We start from the raw sequence: 23,632 nt of genomic DNA, 5'->3' as shown, positions 1-23,632 counted from the left end.
AAAAGAAGCCCATATTAAAACAGCAGGTAAAAAAAAAATGCTGTAGTGTTGCTCTTTCTAGTGAACCTAATATCTCCAGGACCTAAGGGGAGACATTTAACTTCTAGACCGTGGGTCCATCTGCTGAATACTGCCTGTTCTGACTGGTAGTGACTCTGCAGGATCACAGCAGGGATTTTAGCCAGCCTTGCTTTTTGAGATCCTTTACCTGGGAGTTCCAAGGACTGAACTTGGACTTCTGTGTGCAAAGCAGGCTGCCTGTCCCTGAGCAGCGGTCCTCTCCCCTTGCGGCTGTCCTGCTTTGACTGTCTCCTGGAGTACAGACTGGTGTTCCACTAGACAGGAAAAGTATAAAGAAAATCAAGTTCTTGGCAGTAGATTGTGTTCTGCCCTGGGCTCGTTGTACTTCTACTGGAAGTAGTTTCTACCACGGCTGGCGGAACGCTACAGCTGTCGGCAGGCAGTAAAGAGTGAGGACAAATAATTAAAGAAAAATATTGTTTCCTTGCTCTCTCCCCCCCCCTCTTTTAATGAACCAAATTTTCACGAAGGATGGATAGATCAGGAAATGTATCTGTGTTACCATTAAGGAGCAGAACATTTTTCACAGTGGTCCGTAAGGTGTCAGCAGCTCTCTAGAGTGTCTGCAGCGGCATATTGCTTTGCTTAGTAATGAATTGCTCCGATTGCCTTTATGCAACTGACTTGACTTTCAGGAATATGGCTTGGCTGACTGAACTATGTGCATAAGAATAGATCATATTTACTGCTTCTCTCCCCCCCCCTTTGCTACTTAATGGTAGCTTTTTATGTGGGCCATTCAGAATCATATCGCCTAATATACAGTTACAGTTATCCGTGACTTTTATGCCCATGCCGATAGATGTCTCTTTTTAAGAGCCATAATAATGTAAAGGTATGTAATGTTCAAGCGGCAGAAGCTCATTCGGTTCTAATGCCAGCTGTTTTTTTTAAAGAAAAAAAATATAGCCCTTTTAATAATCCATTATAGGAGTGTAAGTAGTTCATGTTTTTAAGGACAGATTAAAGCAAGGAAATTGGCTTTTATGCAATGCTTTTCCATGACAGTTGGAGTGTTTTAAGGGTGGTGGCGCTGACTCTCTTTCAGGCATCGAAAGACAAGTACCGCGAACTAGCCATTGAAGGGATGCACAGAGACTTGGTGCTCCAGTTTATTGAATCTCAGACGCTCCTGTTAGCTCCGGTCTGCCCTCATGTGTGTGAATACACTTGGGCACTGTTGGGCAAGGTAACTGCTGTTTATCTGTCGCCAGCGTGTGTTTGTGGAAGAAGGATCTCTCTTGTTGGGTGGGGCTTTGCAAAGCATGTGTGTACACACTGCACGCACAGACACATCATGTGGAACAGCCAGCCACTGGCTACTGAGTTGTGAGGCCCAGGGGAGGGAGACGAGCTAATTTATTTTATTTATTTTTCAAATGTATAGCCCGTCCTCATTCCCAGCAAGCCAGGCTCAGGGCGGGTAACAACCATTAAAATACATAAAATCGCCAAACATCACTAAAACATCAGCAACATCAATAAAGCATCATCATACACTTATAAGCATGTGGCCTTAAAATTGCCCAGGTGCCACCGTGTGACAGGATTTCAGCAGGTCAAACCCCCCCCCCCGATGTCACGAGTGAGGGAGAGGGATGGGGAGGCCAGTAATCCACTCGCGGCTGTCCTTAGTTATAGGCCTGGTGGAACTAAAGCCCGGGCGAGCTCTTGTTTCGTCAGGAGAGAATTCTGGCAAATGCTGTTTTGTGGAACTCTCTGAGGGAGAGGGAGGAGAAAGAGCTTCAGCTCTTAAAGGCTCCGAAAGTGAAGACACTACCGAGGCCATTTTCTTCACTTGGCCTTTATGGGGACAAGAGCAGGTACCTTGAAATCCTCAACATATAACAGCCTCCGTTTGATGAAAGAAATCAAAGGGGGACGTACAGTTTTTCTGATAGTCTTTGTTGGGCTTTCTGTATCTCCCCCCCCACCATAGCATTCTGTCTCAGATCTCCTTTCCAGTTCTTTCTGCGCTATATCTTCACCTCACATTTCCCCTCCTTGTTAATATCCCAGCAAAGCATTGGTCAACTACCTGAAGACTTTGGGGAAGCTACCGGTTGCGGATTTAGGGGGCAGGGGTGGGAGGGGGAGAGACCACAGAATTGCTGTATATCTGAATATAAACTACAGCTTCTGCAAGTCCCGTGGTAATTGATTAGGAACAATGAACCTGTGAGCCATGCCCTCAACCTAGTGTCTGTTGACTTCGTTTTAAAGAGTGACTCCATCATGAACGCTTCCTGGCCAGTGCCTGGCCCTGTGGATGAAATATTGATCCGCTCTTCCCAGTACCTCACAGAAGTTGCCCACGACCTTCGCCTGCGCCTCAAAAACTATATGGCGCCAGCAAAAGGAAAGGTAAAATGGCTGTGAATCCCTTTCCTCCACCGAGTGCTTGATCAGTTTGTGCACTCTGGAAATGCTCCTAATTTACTATGTTTCTTCTCACTGTTTTCTAGAAGGGCAATAAGGAAGCGCCCCAGAAGCCGTCGCACTGCACCATTTATGTGGCCAAGAACTACCCACCTTGGCAGCACACCACACTGTCTCTTCTACAGAAACACTATCAGGTGAACTTCCTATCCCAGTTCCTCGATTTTTTAAAAAAAATCAGAAACATTTATACCCAGAGAACACCACATTCTAGAAAATGCATGAAGATTATGAAAGACACCAAATCCAGAAACATTTAGGGCCACAGCTCTGCTTCTGGAAATAAAAACGGTCAGTCCAAAACATACCTAATTATTCATGGAGTTTAAAAACACACCATTCCTGTTCTCAGTGGCCACATCATTTGCAAAACATGCAACAGAGAAATCAGTAGAACAACCTAAGCGTAGAATCACTTCAATACCTTTTAAAATAAAGTAGAAACGCACACAGATGAATGCCTTACAACTGCATGATGGTAGTGTGGAAACAAACACCTGAAAGGGGAAAGAATTACTGAAGAGTTGTGTTGTTGTTTTTTGCCAAGACAAGAACCAGCAGGGGAATGCACCTGGAACTCAGGAGGCAATCTGAGTCCCATTTAACTGTTTCCCATTAATGTGCAATATCAATTACATAAAGGGGCAGGAATAGAAATGGAGGGATTTAAATCCATACCTGTGAGGTGATACAGCATGGTGATGGGACAGATATCAGTTCCTCTTTTTTTATGACTTTATTCTCTCTCCCCCACTCCCCCATCCCTGTAATAAACCAATTTGGCATAGAGTTTATTGAATTTAAGGAAAATGGTGTGTGTCCCCCCCGCCCCGCTTTAATAAGCTTCTGCCAGATCTTGCAGCACTCAGTAGTAGTGCCGTTGCAGGTACGTGATTAAGTTTGCCATATGACCTCATTCCTAGTGACATTTCGCAAATGAAGTTATGGCCTCAGCTTTATTCTTCGCAATCTTTTTGCACATGCAAAGCTTAGTAAGCAGTTTGCTTGAGCGCCGTTTGTGCCGCAGAAGTACTGGCTTTTCTCAAACTGCTTCTGCTTCCTCGTTAGGTACGGGGCTTTAAACGCCACTGTAGTCCTTGGTGAGTATAATAATTCTCTGGCTTTACAGGAGATTTATTGAAGCACGATAAACTCCTTTGTCTTCTAACCTCACCCCGTGCAAAGAGATCTGGCTAAAAGCCTCAGTCCCTGAATTCTCGAGCTGCTGGAACTGATCCTTCAGCCGTTGTAGGGCAGGAACAATAGTGCTGCTCGAGCTGAACCGCTAAATATACCAGTTGATTTGGGGACTGAGTACGTATTTTATATCCTCGCTGACATAATTAAATTAACTCTTTTAATTGGAAAGAAGCATGACTTCATACTCTGGTACCCACTGCCATCAATCCCTGTTGGAGGGCGGGGGTGGGGGGATTGGATTCTGCTAACTGAATCCTTTTGTCTGCTGTGGGGCTTCTTTTGAGAAGTGAAATTGAAAAGTGAACTTTACGAATGTAAGGGGAAATCAAGGTACATTGCTGGCTGGCAGTGAGTAAGAATCCCTGACTCCTAGCCATGAATAAAGTATCTGTCTGGATTTACCAAGATGCTAGTTCTGGTAAGACGTCAAGCGTGGGAACTGATTATTTGTTGCGCCTCTTCTGGTGCATGAAAAGGGAAGCTTATTTGCATACAGTGGTGTTGAAGTAGCAAAGATAGCAGGAAGAGAGCATGTACCTCTCATCGTATAGTAAAACTGAGCTGCATCCAAGTGTGAATGTAGCAAAGGCCTTCACTTTTAAGATACGCTGTCCTCAAGCCAGCCCACAAACCATGCATTATAGGCTACCAGGTGCGCAATACCCCGCCCCCCACCCCCTGTCTTCTTGATCCAGACAGCCAGCAAAAACTGGAGATTTTACTGAGGCCCTTGTGGCCCCAAGGTGTATCCTTGGTTGAAGTGTATCCAGGTTGTGGGTCACACACAGGCTATGAAGGTTTGGGCTAACAGCTGCTCCTGTTGGATATTTAGGAAGATGTGATATTTAAGTTGAGGCCACATGTAGAAAAAAAATGACTTTACCAACAATATTTTGAGGCTGCCAGCTTGATACTTAATAACCACAGGACATTTTTTAAATAAAACAATATTTAAAAGCTTCTGGGGAGGGAAAGTAGGTGTGAACAAGTATGAGGAGGAAAACTTTCATGCAGAGTCAGCTTGTGTAGCCATACGAAGGAAGTTGTCATGAGGACTGTGTGTACTTTTGTACTTACGAAACCAACATGCAGTGGTGTGATTGAATGTTGTGGGTTTTTTTTTTTGTTGTTGTTGCTGTAGACCAATGGAGGACAACTACCAGACAACAAAATAATTGCCAGTGAACTCGGCTCCTTGCCAGAACTGAAGAAATACATGAAAAGGGTTATGCCTTTTGTTGCCATGATCAAGGTCAGTCTCTTTGCAACTCATTATCGCATTTAATTTGGTTAGTAATTGATAAGTTGTAAACATTTACTCTGTATGGTCAGTTTTTGTTTTACCTGTTTTATCTGGCATACTAGCAGCAAATAAAATTTGTTTATTATTTATTATTAGTAATTGATTGCCTAAAAATCTAGATAAAACTCAGTTTCTTATTGTTTGCTTCTAAAGTATAAAAACATAATATAGAGATGAGTTAGATGTATTGATTCAAATGATACATGGCTGTGAAGGAGAACCTGAATACATGAAATGTCTTTATAACTGAAAACTACCTTCCTGAGAATTTGAATCCAAATAGAAGGTGAAATTGGTTTTCTCATTTTGTGTTGTCTGGTAAACGGGTTGAAAAACCACCTTGGCGATGAGTTCATCTGGGAAGCCGTGACCCTCCCCATCCCTCTGGGTGGGGGAAACTCCCGTTCTGCTCTGTAGCTTGTGGGGGGGGGGCGACGACAATTCAGTGCAATGGCACCTCTCATCTGTGAGTGGCTTCCCAACTGTGATGGAGCAAGATTTTTAGCTTCTGGAAGAAATCATTAAAAAAGCATGGTTGTTTTAATCTTTGGCATATTGAAAATATCCCCAAATGGTGGACTCTGATCTGGAGAACTGGGTTTGATTCCCCACTCCTCCACATGAGCGGCGGAGGCTAATCTGGTGAATTGGATTTGTTTCTCCACTTCTATACATAAAGCCATCTGGGTGACCTGGGGCTAGTCACGCTCTCTCAGCCTCACCTACCTCACAGGGTGTCTGTTGTGGGGAGGGGAAAGGAAGGTGATTGTAAGCCGGTTTGATTCTCCCTTAAGTGGTAGAGAAAGTTGGCATATGAAAACCAACTCTTCTTCTTCTTCCTTCTTTCCTCTTTCTTCTTCTTCTTTCTTCTTTCTTCTTCTTCTTCACAAACCCTCACTCCAGTGAGAATTTCCCAAAGTCTTTAGTACCTTTTAGCAAATATGTAAAAAATAATATATTTTTTTTAAATCTTACTTTTAATGATGCCATTTTGGGCTCTGCATGCAGAACAGAGTGCTGAAATAAGAGTACCTTCCATGAAGATAGTTTCAAGAGGATAGTCTGCAGAAGAAGAGCCAGATTCAAGTCCAGTAGCACTTTAGAGACCACCTATGAGAGTCAAAGCTCCCTTCATCACATACCCGATGAAGGAAGCTGTGATTCTTGAAAGCTTATACCCTGAAAATCATGTTGGTCTGTAGGGTGCTACTGGACTCAAATCGGGCTCTGAAGTAAGAGGCTTTGATACGGTTTAGTGACTGAAAAGAAAGCGCTGTGAGTTTTTACAAATGGGATTGCTTTTTTTTTCTTGAGCAGGAGGGAGAAGGGATAATTCCCCACCCCCACCCCCAATATTGCAGAATTTTGAGCTTAGGGTTCCAGTCAGCCTTATATAAGCCCCTGGCTCATGATCTTCTCTCTTCTGAGTTCGGCGCTGATCTAATTGGGAATTTCTGCTGAAACGTACAACTTTCAGTTTGAGAAGGATAAGGCGGCAGGCACAGTATTAATTTTTCTGCTGCTTATTCTCCTTGTCGGGGGTTTGCTCCCTTTGCCCAAGTTACTGAATCTGGAACACTGTTCAGATCCAGCTGATAAATTGCTGCCTCGCCCCCATTCCCTGCCTAGCAGACTCGGAGCAAGAGAAGTCTGTATTCGTGCCCTTGATGTGGCAGAAGCCTGACTGAGGCACATTTTCAAATCCTTGTGCTTCATGTAGAATTTTGCAAGAGATGCAGCTTTACCGACGGAGACTGAGCTTATACCTGCAGTCTCTTTCATGTGCATTGCTTTTGCCTTGGTTAACGTATTTGTCTTGCTTTGCCAATCTTCCTGTTGGCTCAGAAGGCCCATTGGACATTCTCTGCGCTTGTGCTTTGAATTGGCGAAAGGACGCGATTACATAACAAGACCTAGAAACATTCAGCCCTAATTCCCTGAGCCGGCACACAAAGCTGCAAAGCAGATTGTCTGGGCACCTAATGTTCGCCACGCTCTTTCGTTTTGTTAGTTCAAACAAGGAATCTTAATGTGACACAATATTTACTGCCTGGCAAAGCAAAATAAGTCTCTCTTAATTTTGAGAGCACCTTGCCTATTAGGAAAGCCAAGGACAACCAATGAATAACAAAGCAAGTGGTTTTTATTCTGTCAGAGTCTGGTGGTCTACTTAGGTATTCATGGAAGCAGGCTAAGCAAAGGGAGAAGGAGCCTGCAAAGGGGAAGTTTTACAATTGGAGTGTGGCGCACAAGATCAGCTTGCAGGTTCTGTTGATAATTTGGGCCAGCCCTCCACCCAAGCGACCAAGCAGTTGCTTGGGGCACCACAGTGAGAAGGCGCCAACATGCTGTTACAGCTCGTCTTGCTCCCAGACTGCAGTGGCCCAGGAGGGAGGTGATAGGTGTGGCTTCAGAGCCAGCGTGGTGTAGTGGTTAAGAGCGGTGGTTTGGAGCGGTGGACTCTAATCTGGAGAACCGGGTTTGATTCCCCACTCCTCCACATGAGCAGCGGAGGCTAATCTGGTGAACCGGTTTGGTTTCCCCACTCCTACACATAAGGCCAGCTAGGCAACCTTGAGCTAGTCACAGCTCTGTCAGTCCCACCTACCTCACAGGGTGTCTGTTATGGGGAGGGGAAGAAAAGGTGATTGTAAGCCGGTTTGATTCTCCCTTAAGTGGTAGAGAAAGTGGTAGAGAAAGTCGACATATAAAAACCAACTCTTCTTCTTCTTCTTCTTGTGTCTCTTTGTCTTCCCAGGCCTGTGGTGCCACCAACCAACTCTAAGCTAAGACCCTGTGATGCTGCTTGTTTGGGGTAGCCCTGTCTAGAACATCCTTATCCGTGTCTCCTCCCACTCCTTGCTTGCTTCAGTCACTGTAACTGCATGCCAGTCCCTCCAAGAAAAAGCCTGTCGCGTGATGGAAGAGGTTCCAAAATGCCGGCTGGGCCCTTCCCTTCCCGCCTTTCGGAAGGCTTGTGTGGCTACAATTTTTGAGAGGGTTGGCTTGTTTACTGAGGGCTCTCCCCTATGTATCACAGATTATTGGTTGTGGGCTAATATGATTGCTTGTTCATAGTTTCAGTATTGCTGGTTTGCTGTGCAGGCTGGGTTTTATTGTGTCTTGTTGGAAGCCATCTTGAGTTTTGGAAAGACAGGGTATAGAACTTTGAATAAATGGATAACAAATGAACTGTTCCTTAGCTTCAGCCAGTCCTGGTGATACTGGGGGATCAACTGCCTGAAAGGAATTTTACTGACATTTTTTTCAGATGAGTTTAATATTGGCCACAATGTTTTATGAGCCCTGGGTTTGTTTGTTTTTGGTGGGGGGGGGGGATATACTGGCCTGAAAATTCTAGGTATAACAGTGCCCTGACTTGAAGAAGCCTGATCTGGGGGCCTTTTGGTCTGTGCAGATTTTTATTCCTCCTCAAGCTCAGTAAGTATGAGGGAGTGAAGTCAGTTGGCTCCACAGTGTTTATTGGCTGTCTGAACACCACATTTTGGGGCAGGAGTTTTTTTCGGTATGAGCTGCGTGGGGGAGGGGGAAATCTACACAATTCAAAATAAGATTTCTGTCTGCAGCAGTTTGGATATGTGAAAATATGGTCATATGATTTGTCCCTCAAGCTCTTTCATACTTCATATCCTAGAGTAAAGGAGGAGGATTATGGTTGCTTGCTAAATAGACTCACATTCTGGATGTTTAAGGCACTTGGAATGTCATCTGGTTCTAAATATGTTTCAAAGTGTGCTTTTAAGTCTGAAGATGAAAAATGCTATTGTCATTTGCACGTTAAAGCTTAGTTTCTTTCTGGTTGACTGGTGGAAACTCTCCGAAATTGTAATGGCTCTCCTAGGAGCTTGGGACCCATTTGCTGCCAGCAGTGAACTCTTGTCAGAAGAGTTCTGTTCTGCCTGAGGCTTCCTCAGCTATGCTCTTCAGTCTCACAAGGATGACCCAGTTTAAAACGTTGTTAGGTTTTTCACGAATGCCTTTCCTACTTTTGGAATGACAGGAGAATCTAGAGAAGAAAGGCCCCCGTGTACTTGATCTGGAGCTGGAGTTTGATGAACGGGCTGTACTCGTGGAGAACATTGTCTACCTGACCAATTCCTTGGAGGTGAACATCTGCTAAAGAATGCCGATAGTTCAGATGGCTGGAAGAGAATGGCTTGAATGTCTGTATACGATCCTGGTTTAAAGGCACCCGCGCTTAATTTTTTGCAAAAATTTTTTTTGCAAAAATTAAGCGTGAGCTTAAGGATCTCTTAAGGAGATCTGAAGCTTAGCTAGTTGAAGAGGAGTACTGAAAATAGGTGTTTATGATCACTTACATCCAAGTCATGTGATTCTCTGAATGTTGCAAACATTCAGCGAAAGGGGCCACCCAAGTCCAACTCTTTTGTGGTTACTGTAAGTGATCTTTCCCAAGCAGGAGTTAATCAAATGTGTCCAGACATTTTCACACTTGGCATCTTACTGTGTAGGTACTTAATATGTTGTCCCCCATTTTTATTTATTTTAAACTTTGTCTTCATCCGTGTCTCTTCTCCAGGGAACGCGGGGATGCCTCTATGGTTCTCTGTATCCCTTCCAACTTTCCCCCAATGATGTTCTCATGGCAGCCCTGTGAAGTACCCACATGAACACATTAAGCTGCCTTATACTGAATCAGACCCTTGGTCCATCAGAGTCAGTATCGTCTACTCAGACTGGCAGCTGCTCTCCAGGGTCTCAGGCAGGGGTCTTTCACATCACCTACTTGCCTAGTCCTTTTCGCTGCAGATGCTGGGGATTGAACCTGGGACCTTCTGCATGCCGAGCAGATGCTCTACCACTGAGCCACAGGCTGGGAGACAGTGAGTGATCTAGGGCCACCTAGTGAGCTTTATGGCTGACTGAGGATTGAAAGCTAAGTCTTCCCAGTCCAGTTCTGAAACTACTGTACCACGCTTGCTGTTTTTATGTTACAATGCACAGTAGGCATTGTTTAGGCATTGTCAGCCATTTTGGCAGAGCACTTACTCACCATCTGAGGTACGAACCACCCACCATGTCTTTAATTAGAATCCTCAAAACTTCTGCCACAACTAGGAAAGGAAGAAATTTGCTTCAGATGTGACTTACCCCTGTGAGCTACTGTTTCATCCAAACTATTATTAATACTTTTTTTTCTGTCTCCTACCAAAGCTGGAGCATATAGACTTGAAGTTTGCTTCCGAAGGAGATGAGAAAATCAAAGAAGATTGCTGTCCTGGAAAACCGCTTTGCACGTTCAGAGTGGAAGTAAGTTTTATAAGGCTTCATTGCTTCCTCGCTTGCCCTGCTGAAAACTTGGTCCCTGTGCAGCACTTCAGTCTTCTTCATGTGAATCAAAGCCATGCGTTGACATGAGCGAAAGTATAGGGTGGCGCTGAGGAGAACTGGGGCAGGGGTTAAATGTAATGGAAGTTCTAGGCTTTGCCACTTCTTAATTTGTGTCTTAGGTCGCAGCCTTTAATTTATCCCACAGTGCTTGGCAGGGGCCACTGATAACAGAAGTAGCTACTATCAACCCCCCCTTTCCCTCATTTGGATGTCCTGCCCTAGGGTTCCATTACCTGGCTCAGTGCAGTGATGGTAGGCTGTGAGGGAACTCTGGGAATGGTGGCTTATGTATCTTGACTAGTGAAATGTCATCTGTGTAAATAAGGGGGCCTGTATTATGGACGGGCCTGTGGAGGAGGGCAATGTCCCTTTGTTTTGACCTTGACAAACACTGAGAGCAGAGTTTGTTCCCACAGCCCCATTGCCCTCATGTGGTGCTTTGCTTTCCCGTTTCAGTTGAACACCAGTCATTTGTTAGTTTGGCATAAAGTGAAGGGGCGGTCCTTGGGCATGTTGCTCTGAGGCAGGGGGAGGGGCTATACCTGCCTTCAGTGGTCAGGTAGGCTAGGGGGCTGGTTTTGCCTCCACTCAGCTTTATCTGATTGCAGTCCACGCACATTGTCCCACATATTTTGTCCCTACTGAGGCTCCATTTCTTTGAGTCTACAGCATTATGCTGGAGTGTGACGATATCCTGAAAAAGTTATGTTTTTATTACCCGTTGCTGTGCAGATCTTGCTAACTTGTATTGATTCGGAAACCTTAGCGCATTGTCCAGTTTTGAAAATTACATGTTGGATCTGGCAAAGAGTTGTCACAGGGATGGTGGATCTTCCCTGCGTTTCCCTCCCCCTAGCAGTCCCTTCCAGTCCTGGGAAAGTTTATTCTTGGGGCTGTGGGACCTGTGTGGACTAACCTACCACTGAATCCCAACTCCTCAGATCCCCCCAAGAGCATTGCCATTGCAGGAGCTGGAGTTGTCTTGACTTGCAGTTGAAAGGGAAGGATTTTGTCTTGGATATAGATTATCAAATTGTCAGGCACACCTTAGTGATAGGTTTTTTAAAATCAATTATAGCATTTTCATCAAACAGTTAATAATTCTGCTGTGAAAAGTTAATGAGAGTGTCAGTGAGGGCCCAAAACCAAAAAGCAAGATAAGGGTTACAGCTGGCATCTGGAAAATGCACCAAGATGAGAGCTAGAAGAAGAATGATTGGTTTTTACATGCCAACTTTCTCTACCACTTAAGGGAGAATCAAACCGACTTACAATCGCCTTCCCTTCCCCTCCCCACAAGAGACACCCTGTGAAGTAGGCGAGGCTGAGAGAGTGTGACTAGCCCAAGGTCACCCAGCTGGCTTCATGGGGAGGAGTGGGGAAACAAATCCAGTTCACCAGATTAGCCTCCGCCGCTCATGTGGAGGAGTGGAGAATCAAACCCGGTTCTCCAGATCAGACTCCACCACTCTTAACCACTACACCACGCTGGCACCACGCTAAAGACATACCAGTGGCAAGTGCATCAAGAGCAGTTAAAGGACTTAGAAGTGTCATGTAACCTTGTTGTACAGGTCAAAACTAGCCATTTGGGGCTCTGAGATACCGTGATGGGGTTCTCTTTTCCTTTTTTTTCACTCTGCTCCTTCTGCCATTTTATTTTCTTGCAGCCTGGCGTGTCTGTATTTCTGGTAAACCCACAGCCAGCAAATGGCCACTTCTCTACAAAAATTGAGGTCAGGCAAGGAGATGGTCGAGATGCAATAATCAGACGTTTGATGAAGATAGACAGAGGAATCAAAGGTAACATTCTGGCCCAGATGCAGGTTTTATTCCAGCCAGCTAGAGGTGACACATTCCTGCAAGGGTAGCTTGCCTTGTGAGTGTTGATTGCCCAGAATTCACACTCTTGCTCACTTGGCATCCTCTCTAATGGCTTCGGTTATTAAAAGAACAGTGCAGTATCGAAAAGCATGCCCCTTATTTATTTGTTGCTATTTTTATCACTTACCTATAGCTCCCTGTGCATGCAATGCCCTTCGTAATCTTTGTCAACTAACGGTTGTCATGTCTTGTCCAATCGTGCCAAAAGAACTGCTTGTCGCTACTGATTCCTGTATGAGGTTTGGGAGGTTTTTTTTTTTTTTTTGCGATGGACAAAAACACTTTTTTATGTATAGTGTTTTTGAAAAAAATAAAAGCTACATTTATTGTGATAGTGGTAAAAGCTTGTATCAGGGCAATTTTACATATATATGTACAGGAGGTGAATGATTACTTGTTTTTGAATCCCCAAGAGTATTGCATGCACCTAAATGTTTTGTCGTGCCCTGTCCATTCTGACAAGACTATTGTAAAAGAGGGAAGAAGGGAGCAATGGATGTGGTCTTTGGGCCCCTTGCTCTGTGTGTAGTTTGAGTAACAGCGTTCCGAACAATCTCTACATAATTATGTATGTATGTTAGTTGACTTGGGGGCTTCACTTTACTGGAGCACATTGGGTATGGGTTGGGGACAAACACAGGTTGGGCTCCATGGGAAATTTGCATCTGGGGGAAGGACTTTAGGGGCTTGGAGAACAGCTGTTATATCATGGAGGCATGTTGTCCGCTGTAGCTCCAGAATGAGAGAGCGATATGGTCAATGGGATCGATCTATGTTGCGCCATAGTCGTGAACCAGCATGGTGTAGTGGTTAAGAGCGGTTATTTGGAGCGGTGGACTCTGATTTAGAGAACCGGGTTTGATTCCCCACTCCTCCACATGAGCGGCGGAGGCTAATCTGGTGAACTGGATTTGTTTCCCCACTCCTCCACATGAAGCCAGCTGAGTGACCTTGGGCTAGTCACACTCTCTCAGCCCCACCTACCTCACAGGGTGTCTGTTGCGGGGAGGAGAAGGGAAGGTGATTGTAAGCCGGCTTGAGTCTCCCTTAAGTGGTAGAGAAAGTCGGCATATAAAAACCAACTCTTCTTCTTTTTCTTCTTGACTCTCAGGGTTACCCAGCTGTTAGCCTGGGTAGTTCTGAACTGTCAGTAGTTGTGTGTGTGTTAAGTGCCGTCAAGTCACTTCCGACTCATGGCGACCCTATGAATCAGTATCCTCCCAAACGTCCTATCTTTAACAGCCTTGCTCAGATCTTGCAAATTGAGGGCGGTGGCTTCATTTATAGAGTCAATCCATCTTATCTTGGGTTTTCTTTTTTTCATGCTGCCTTCAACTTTTCCTAACATTATTGTCTTTTCCAGTGACTCTTGTTTTCTCATAATGTGACCAAAGTATGATAGCCTCAGTTTAGTCATTTTAGCTTCTAGGGTCAGTTCAGGCTTGATTTGATCTATAACCCACTGATTCGTTTTTTTGGCAGTCCACGGTATCTGTAACACTCCAACACCACATTTCAAAGGAATCTACTTTCTTCCTATCAGCTTTCTTCAATGTTCCGCTTTCACACCCATACATAGTAATAGGGAATACGATAGCATGAATTAACTTGATCTTGGTCGCCAGTGACACATCCTTACACTTCAGAATCTTTTCTAGCTCATTCATGGCTGCCCTTCCCAGTCTCAATCTCCTGATTTCTTGGCTGCAGTCTCCCTTTTGGTTGATGATGGATCCAAGGAATAGAAAGTCTTGAACAATTTCAATTTCCTCATTGTCAACCTTAAAGTTGAGTAATTCTCCTGTAGTCATTAACCTCCCAATTAGTGTGCATTTAAAAACATGCTGCCACAATGCTAGGCTTGAAAGACAGCCCAAACTGATATTAAGTACTGTAGACGTGAGTTTCTGCAAGGTTTCTTGAGACATTTTCATATTGTACAGAGGCTTCTCTACAAAGTTTTTCACCATAGCTGACTAGCAGTGCAGTCCTAAGAAGAGTTGCCCCCTTATAAGCCCATTACTTCAGTGGACTTAAAAGGGCATCACTCTATTTAGGATTGCACCGTAGACGTAGGGATGGTGGGAATGATTGCCCAATCTACCCATCACATTTTTAGCCCAGCCTTCCTCCAAGAAGCTTTAGGCTTTATGCCAGGAGTGGCGTCTCCTGTCCTTCCTTTTGCCCCCACAATAACTTGTAAGATAGGTTAGGCTGGGCAAGAATGACTGGCCTGAGGTCACCCAGGAACCTTTATGGCCAAGGAGGAATTTGAACCCAAGTCTTCCTGGTCAGTTATGCCACCTTGGACCTAGCAGCTGGATGCGGGGAGCGGAACAGTTTTGCAGCTAGGCTCCAGCCCCTTCATTGAGCATATCTGCATGAGTAAAGTCAGCATTCTCGTGTTTAGCTGGTGCTTTTCATCTGCTCCAAAGTGTCCCATGCAAAAAACGAAGCCAAGAGATATATACAGATTAGGCAGCGAGAAACACTTCGTGTAAGAGCTTATATAAGTTATCTTTTACATAGCTTGTGGGAGAAGGCCTGAGTCGTGGGAGGGCTCTAAAATGAGATTCAGTGTTGACGTTCATTGCCAGTGCCATCTGCTTTCCTGTTCTCACATTTTTAGAATATAGCTACTACTTCATTAAGAGCCTGGAGGGGAACCATGCAATAGTTTCATGGAGACTGCTGAACTGGGGCCCAGTAGTAATTTCTATTAACTGCTCCTCTGTGTGTGTGTAAAGTGCCATTAAGTCGAAGCCGACTTAACGGCGACCCCTTTGGATTTTCAAGGAAAGAGCTGCTCCTAGCGATGGGCGCATCACACCCCATCTCAACTTGGAATGGACTTTTTTTGGGGGGTAAGACAAATACCTTTCCAAAATACCAGAAAACAAATTGTATGATTTCCAAGAGCATGCTGGAGTTCACGTCCATCTCACTTTAAGTGAAATAACTGGAACTGCTAAAGGCCCCCAGGTGCCTCCCTCTAATGTACCCTGTTTCCAACCCCCCACCTCCCACCAAGCAATATTATAGCAGCAAATGGAGGAGGGTGCTTGTGGTTATAATAATAATTTAATATAATATAATAATAAGGTTATAATGGCGGTATGACTGCCAACCACTCCTGGTGCCACGGTCACTTTTGTTGGGCCTGTTTGAGTGGGAAAAGGTAGATTCGATCTATGTAACCACTATGTGTTTTTCCCCCCCCCACTCTTCCAGGGACCTCAGAGTTCTTCCTTCCCAGTTTTTTTATTGACAGCCCCCCTGTGTAGTATGTCATGCTGAGAGTCCCGTGTCACTCAGCGAGCTTCATGGCAGTATGTGGATTTGAACCCAGTCTCCAACCCAGCCTTTTTGAGCATGACACAGCGTGGTGGGCAGAGCCACATAATGGCTGCCGCAGCTTACCTTCAGTCGCACAGGGAAAGATCCTTGTGCTGTGATGGCAGCTGCTGCTAAAGCAACAGTCTTAAAAAATCTGCACAGCCCATCAGAAGCCTTGCTGGGCAAAAGTCCCACATGGCCCCACCCATTTTCTAAAAACACTTGGCAGACTCCCAAGAAAGGTGTTGGCAGGTGCCATGGTGCACACAGGCACCACGCTGGCGGGGGGGGGGGGGCTGTTCTAACCATTATACAAGATTGACTCCTAGGGGGCCAAGTACATTATGAGCTTCCCCCCACACACACACACTTTAGAGATGATTTGCGCTGTGCCCTAATGGGTTTAGGATTTTGATCTGAGGAATTCTGTTTTTGAAAAGCCATCTGTCCCAATTCTGAAACTTACTACAATCACTAGTAGTAAGCCAGCGTGGTGTTGTGATTAAGAGCGGTGGTCTCTGATCTGGAGAACCGGGTTTGATTCCCCACTCTTCCACATGAGCGGCGGAGGCTAATCTGGTGAACTGGATTTGTTTCCCCACTCCTCCCCATGAAGCCAGCTGGGTGACCTTGGGCTAATCACACTCTCCCAGCCCCACCTACCTCACAGGGTGTCTGTTGTGGGGAGGGGAAGGAAAGGTGATTGTAAGCCGGTTTGATTCTTCCTTAAGTGGTAGAGAGAGTCGGCATATAAAAAACCAACCCTTCTCTCTTCTAGTTACTACCTGCTTATGCCAACCTTGAACCTGTGACTGACATCCGAAAGATGCATTAATCCATTACTGGTCCCCTGAGCTACCCACTCCCATTTATCCAACAGCTTCCTAATGCATGAACTGCATTATTGTCAACTCTTACATTTCAGATTATGCAATATGAGGGGTGGTGGGTATTAGTGCCATCTCTCCGAAAGCACTTAGGGTTCACTAGCAGTAATAACGCGTTGTATAAAGGCATTAAAGCAAATGCATTTGTTCACTCAGAGGCAGATTTCATATCTACGGCTGCTGAGAAAAAGCATGCCTTTTCCCCCTTCCAGCATGGAAGTTAAGTTCGTTTTGACAAGCTACTACTACTTAATGATCTGTGTATTTAGATAATGGTAGAAGTGTTGCGTTTAAAAAAACAATAAATGCTGGGAAATCTATGCAAGGGCCCTGTTACAGTAGTATCAGATTCTTTAGTCTTGAGATGGGTGACAAGCATTTTGTCTATGTGCATTATCCCAATTCTAGGCCCGGATTTGGGTAACAGGGTTGCCAGCCTCCAGGTGGTGGATGGAGATCTCCCGCTATTACAACCAATCTCCAGCTGACAGAGATCGGTTCTCCTGGAAAAAATGGCCACTTTGGAAAGGGAACTCTATGGCATTATACACCATTGAAGTCCCTCCCCTCCCCAAACCCCACCCTCCTCAGGCTCCACCCCCCCCCCAATCTCCAGGTATTTGCCAACCCGGAGCTGGCAACCCTAGGTAACAGCCTATTTAAATACACATGAAAATGGAAATTAGAAACTCTAAAAATATGCTCATTAAAAACCTCATGCCACTTTCAACTTGACCAGAAAACACTGCTGAGCACAACAAAATGTTATGCTTTGTTCCTCGAAGATGCTCAGGCATTGGCAAATCTCCAGGTGAGAGGAGTTTGACTGGCTCATAAATGGTTTTAGGTTGCAGTAAGTTGTAGTCATAGGTGGGTGGGGAGCAACTTAATGGGGTGGATCCACCGATCTGCTTGCACAAAGATAGTTGGTGTTTTCTGCTTCAATAGCATGTACTGTAAAGATCAGGTTCTGGGCCATGTCTGTGAGATGGCATCTCCTCTACTTCTCCGTTTGCCTCTAGTTCACAACCTAAAGGGGATAGAAGGTGTGGATGACTAATATGTTTGAAAGAGGAACTGGGCAGCAACCTGCCTAGTGGAGGGGGTGGGGTCACTGCGATCTGGACCACCAAAAATACTCCCATAGCCTCTAGAAAAACAGGCTATTAAACTAGCTGTTAGATCACATTTGGTTTGTCAAGACAGCAGATAGATGTCCTTCCTTTCAATTTACATTTTAAAATCAGTCCCCAAATTAGAGTCTTTTGAGGACTTCATGGTTATTGTGGATATCCCCACCCTTTTAGGTAATAGTTGGATCCAGCAGTCCAGAGACCTGAGGCTTACGGATCTTTCCTTTGTTCACCTCCCTTCAGCATTCCTTTCCAACCCTGAAATGTTAATTCTGAAGGCTGTGGGATGGCCTGGTCTAACAGCCAGAGAGGTCAGAGGGCTGCACTTAGAAGAAGAGGAGTTGGTTTTTATACCCTGATTTTCTCTACATTTTAAAGGAGAATCGAACCGGCTTACAATCTCCTTCCCTTCCTTGCCTCACAACAGACACCTTGTGAGGCAGGTGAGGCTGAGAGAGTTCAGAGTGAACTGTGACTAGCACAAGGTCACCCATCTGGCTTCATGTGGAGGAGTGGAGAATCAAACCCAGTTCTCCAGATTACAGTCCACCGCTCTTAACCACTACACCACGCTGGAGGGGAAGAGGGTAAAATTGCCCATCAGTGCAGCTCCATGCTTTGCTGCTTAAAAAGAAGAAGAGGAGTTGGATTTTATATGCTGACTTTCTTTACCACTTAAGGAATCAAAGAATTAAAGAATCAAACTGGCTTACAATCACTGTCCCTTCTCCTCCCCACAACAGACACCCTTTGAGGTAGGTGGGGCTGAGAGAGTGTGACAAGCCCAAGGTCACCCAGCTTGCTTCATTTGTAGGAGTGTGGAAACAAATCCAGTTCACCAGATTAGCCTCCACTGCTCATGTGGAGGAGTGGGGAATCAAACCTGGTTCTCCAGATCAGAGTCCACCGCTCCAAACCACCGCTCTTAACCACTACACCACTCTGGCCAAGGCAACGTCTTGTTTACTTGGTGTCTTTGCTGATTCCAGCAATTGTGTGGCCAGTTTGAGAATTATGCGTAGGCTCAAACTTTCCTGGTAGGAAAAAAATAATTTATTTCCTCATCCCTTGAACAGCGTGTGTGTTTTGATCTTAGGGAAAGAGACAATTTTTATATTACAGAGTGAAGCTGTGTGTTTTTTTTAAAATAAAAAAGCTGAGAGAAGGAAATACATAACTTGTCTTGCAAAGCAAAAAAAACCAAAAACAAAAACAAAAAAAACCCCCTGAGTACAACACATTTCAGACTCGGGCAGGCAATTACTAGAGATCCCCAACCTGATTGTTTGAAGTGAATGAAAAGCAATTGAGAGTAAATCAGGGATTCTTCTAAATCATTGTTTCCTGAAGATGTCACTGTTAGGCAGGCACTTGAAAAGATTTTCTGATAAAAGCCAGTGGTGAAAGAGCAGCAACTTAGGCAGCCTAGAATAGCTGGCTCATTAGGAAAGTTCTGCTTAGCAGCTCTTACCGAGAAATCATTTGAACTTTATAAAGGGACTTAAAAAAAAAAAAAAGATCGCAAGTGACAACAACTCTGGTTCCTTTTCACTTACTGAAAGAGGTTGTGATTTTTTTATGACAAGAACAATGCAAAATGCCCCATGATGCATCTCACCGTAGTGGCCTGTGCACACTTCATATCTTTTACCATCCTTGCATTTATCCAGCCGTTCTGTTCAACAAAGTTGGGGGCCTAACTTCAACTTAAAGAATTCTCCTCAGGCATTAGAGCTCCTTAAGTTGGAGGACGGCTTCTTAGGCTGGAGGAAGGTTTCAGACTTTGCTGAACAGATTGGTTGGATGCATGCCTCTGTTTATGAATTGTGCTGCTTCATGTGTTTGTTATTTTTTTTAAAGAGAGGTAAGTAGAGAGGAAAAAGAAGCAGGGAGAGGAAGGAGGTCAGATAGGAGACAGGGACTCATTTCAAATTAAGAATCCTGGGACAGAGCTTTGTATACTTTGAGGCAGGCCCTCAGGATCTGAATTCCCTCACTGGCAGTACATTGTTCCTCTCTGAAAGGCCAATTTTATTTGGTTGATAGATTAGACTTCTATGCCACTTTTTTGCCGTAAGGTTCTCCAGGAGGTTTTTTAATATGGCATCTTACCATTCATATTGAGAGCGTTTTTTTTAATTAACGTACCATCAGGATGAAGATGGGCAGCTGTCACTAAGGCTCACAGAAGCAGCCTCTTTGGATGGAACAGAATCTAAATTTGCGCAAAGAAGGGGAGGTTGTCATCCACAGGTGTCTGGGCCAAGCTCCCTGCCATTGTTATGAGGAGTACTTTAAGTGCCACTGTGCTGTGATGGAACCTGATAAACACTCAGGAGCTGGAGATCTTTCACTTTATGAACATTCATCTGTAGGTGGAAGTAATCTTATAGCTGGTTTTCTGTGCTGGGGCAAGCTTCAGTTCAAGTACATTCAGACTACGAATTCTTTCTAGCTGTATCTGAAGAAGTGAGCTGTGGCTCACAAAAGCTCATACCCTGCCAGAAATTTTGTTAGTCTTTAAGGTGCAACAGGACTCTTGCTCTTTTCTATGTATTATTCACTGCCTTTTGCATTTGAATTAAGCCCTCACCATTGAAGGCATCTGTAGCTTGTGAAGCTTTGGAGGCATCGTTCATGCCTAGCAACTTGTAAACAAATTGTCAAGGCCCAGTGTAAGCAGGCGGGCAGTCAGCCTTTAGTTAGCAGTGTTGATGTTTGCCAGATAGCTTTTGGGATCTTTTCTGTATATATATATATACACACACACACACGTGTCTTATAAGTGAATTCTTAACTCTTCTTTCAGATCTTTCCAAAGTGAAACTGATGAGGTTTGATGATCCTCTCTTGGGACCTCGTCGTGTCCCTGTGCTCGGAAAAGAAGATGCTGAGAAGACTCCCATCTTAGAACAGGCTGTCTTTCACATAGACCTAGCTGGCAAGCAAGTTCGCCTCACTGAGAATGGGCGAACAACCAATATTGGGGATACGCTGGTCTACGTTGTTAGTTAGGACTTGGACAGAGCTGCTCTGATCACTGATGAATCTTCAGGTCACATGGAAGGGGTTTGGAAGCAATAGTGGACCACAGCAAATTTAGTTTTCGGGTGTTAAAAAAAAAACCCTTCCATATAGATTAAACTCCTTCAGTTTTTAAGTATGGGTATAATAAATATATTTTCCGTCCCTGCGGCTTTTAAAAATCATAATCTTCATAACTAAAACCAAGGGAGAATTTTTTCATACCTTTCAAAAGTTGTGTGCATGTGGATAGAGTCTATTACCTACAGGAGGCAATATAGCACTTCCATGTCTTGACCTTTCTGTACTTCTGTTATGGATGCCCAAAAATTCATAGCTGCAAGATGGCGAAGTCACGTTGTCCCTTCCAGTGGTTCCCTAAGTTTACTGTTCCTCTTCAGCAGAGTGATCTCTGTCTTTAAAGCTAAAGGGGTAGAGTGGAAGTACAGTCATGGTCCCTGCTGCCATCTGACGGACCATTATCATCCATGCTCAAAGCAAAGTGTCGTCAGAGGAAGCAGCAGAGAAACCCATGTGCCCCCTAAGTTGGTATAACAGCCAGATTCACGTCCAGTAGCATCTTAGAGACCAACAAGATTTTGGGGGGGTATAAGCTTTGACTCTTGAAAGCTCATACTTGACAATCTTGTTGGTCTCTGAGGTGTTACGAGACTTGTATCTAGCTGTTCTATTGCAGACCAACTTGGCTGCCCTCTGAAATTGAGTTGGTGGTGTGTCCTGTCCCTTTCCTAGCACAATATGACCTAGCTGTGATCGCATCAAAACCTGTATTCCAGCGATCTGCTACTGTTACCACCAGCACAGCAGAGGATGCAAAACTCCTGGCACTGTGTTTCTCCCTTTCCGACTGCATTTAGCTCAAAATGAAGCTCTAACCTGGAACAGGATAACTGGTGTTTCTAGGTTATGAATGAAAAGGGAAGGACATTAGTGCTGCCGTTTTAGAGAAGTGGCGATAAAGAAGCTGGAGCTAGACTCTCATCAGCATAGCCTTGTGAGGTCTCTCGTTTGCTCACGTTCACACACGTGCTCCAAAGAGTTGCTTGTTGTAGCAAGCCAGAACCCCTTAAAGAGTAATGAGTTTATTGTGGCATTAGCTGTCATAGACAACAGTTTACTCCCTCAGCTACATTATATAACTGCAACAACCAGATACAAAAGGGATTTTGTTCGGCTGCTGCTTCAAAAGGTGAGATGGTTTTCAACAAAAGTTGAAGAGATTCTAGATAATGACACATGGTAGGTACCAGTTACCTTACCAGCCGGCAAATATTGGAATAACAAGCAGAATTTGTTTCTGAAGCAAGTTGCCTGTTTAGCATTCTTTTTAAACACTTTTTGGTGTAGGAAAGATGATCTTTTCCACAAATTGCTTCAGCTTTACTACCATCCAGAGGTTCTTAAGAGTGCACTCCATTGTTCAAGAAATGTGATTGATTGTCAAGAAGATATGCCGCTGTTGTGTTAGTTTGAAGTGGGATGGCAGCTTGAAGAGAAATACAGCAGTGGAAAGGATTTTTGTTGTCTTCATCCCATTTTATAATTCGTTCTGTACTAATAAAGTGGTGCCACCTTTGGTATTTCTGTGTAAACTCTCAGCTCCAGAAGTGTGACGGCTGTCAAAGTTTACTTATTTAACCAATTTCTTTCTAGTTTGGAAAAGGAGATGAGAGTACAAGCCTCCTTCCTTATTCCTCTTTCTCCTTTTCAACACTTTGATCAGTCCCTCTGCAGCCAGCCAGGCTGCCTCCTAGCACTATAGCATGCTAGTAAGAAAATGAGCAGTTCTAACTCTGCAGTGACAGTGTCTGCTGAACGCCTGCCTTTAGAGCAGGGGCGGGGGGGGGGGGGAACTGTGTATGGAGAACAAATTACAGCCGGGGCAAAAAGCTAACTGCCTTGTGGCTGTGAGAGCTGCCAGCAATGAAGGAGCCCTTGGCCGAAGATCCCCTCTTGGCACAAAAGGCAGTGAGAAATGTAATGTGGCTCTTCAGAAAAGTTAAGGAATTGGCAGTAAGGAGAGAGACTGTTTTGAATGTGCTCTTCTCCATAAGAACAAAATCAGTATTTTTAAAGAGTGGCAAAGAATGGCAACATACTTATCAAGGTCTGTCCTGGAGTTTGTACATCTCTCTGTTGAAGCCACCTAATTTGGGTTATTACTCCATCCGTTCTGTGTGTCTGGATAGTATTTGCTCTTCACCCGTTGCTTGCTCCTTGCTATCCATTGGAAGATGTTCCTAGTTTCACATGCTCATTCAAAATTAACTTTGGACATATACAATGCAAAAAGCAGCTGACAAAAAGTCATGTACAAGCCATAAAGAGTATAAGAAAAATAGTTAGTAGTTGGAGAATTTGTTAATAGGCGTGGGAGGAACAGAGTCAAATATTGGCATTAGATCAATATTGTGGAAGGCGGTTTAGAAAAGGGAGCCCCTTGAAATGGCTTCTAGAAGATCAGGCCAAGCCTCACTGGGGCTGTGGTACCTTACAGCTGGGTTGGGTAGACCATAGTCCCTTAGTGCTTTATTAGCCGGTTTCTGATGGACTAGCTAGCAACTGTTGGGTGCTGGAATTCTTTGAAGGGATGGTGGACAAGGTTGCCCATCACCTGAAGCAGGTTGCAAGGTACTACATATGAGAGAGCCAGCATGGTGTAGTGGTTAAGAGCGGTGGTTTGAAGCAGTGATCTGGAGAACCAGGTTCGATTCCCCACTCCACATAAGCGGCGGACGCTAATCTGGTGAACTGTCTTGGTTTCCCCACTCCACGTGAAGCCAGCTGGGTGACCTTGGGCTAGTCACAGTTAACAGAACTCTCTCAGCCCCACCTATCTCACAGGGTGTCTATTATGGGAAGGGAAAGTGATTGTAAGCCGGTTTGATTCTTAAGTGGTAGAGAAAGTTGGCATATAAAGGCCAACTCTTATTCTTCTATGTTCTTAAGTT

At 44.5% G+C, this 23,632-nt stretch overlaps 1 protein-coding gene across 1 annotated transcript in view; it reads left to right on the top strand.

Moving 5' to 3' along the window:
• Positions 1–20,736, top strand: part of LARS1 (leucyl-tRNA synthetase 1) — a 56,226-nt gene extending 35,490 nt beyond the window's left edge. The window contains exons 25-32 of the mRNA XM_056857227.1: positions 1,130–1,270; positions 2,305–2,445; positions 2,547–2,657; positions 4,862–4,972; positions 9,045–9,149; positions 10,220–10,315; positions 12,067–12,199; positions 20,446–20,736. Coding sequence (XP_056713205.1) covers positions 1,130–1,270; positions 2,305–2,445; positions 2,547–2,657; positions 4,862–4,972; positions 9,045–9,149; positions 10,220–10,315; positions 12,067–12,199; positions 20,446–20,651 — 1,044 coding nt within the window. The 3' untranslated portion in view covers positions 20,652–20,736. The remainder of the gene's footprint in view (positions 1–1,129; positions 1,271–2,304; positions 2,446–2,546; positions 2,658–4,861; positions 4,973–9,044; positions 9,150–10,219; positions 10,316–12,066; positions 12,200–20,445) is intronic.
• The last annotated feature ends 2,896 nt before the right edge of the window (positions 20,737–23,632 follow it).

This window comes from Euleptes europaea, chromosome 1 (genome assembly GCF_029931775.1).
Source record: "Euleptes europaea isolate rEulEur1 chromosome 1, rEulEur1.hap1, whole genome shotgun sequence".
In the NCBI taxonomy this organism is placed as follows: domain Eukaryota; kingdom Metazoa; phylum Chordata; class Lepidosauria; order Squamata; family Sphaerodactylidae; genus Euleptes; species Euleptes europaea.
The sequence above is the reverse complement of the archived record's forward strand: the minus strand, read 5'-3'. Positions and strand labels throughout refer to the sequence as shown.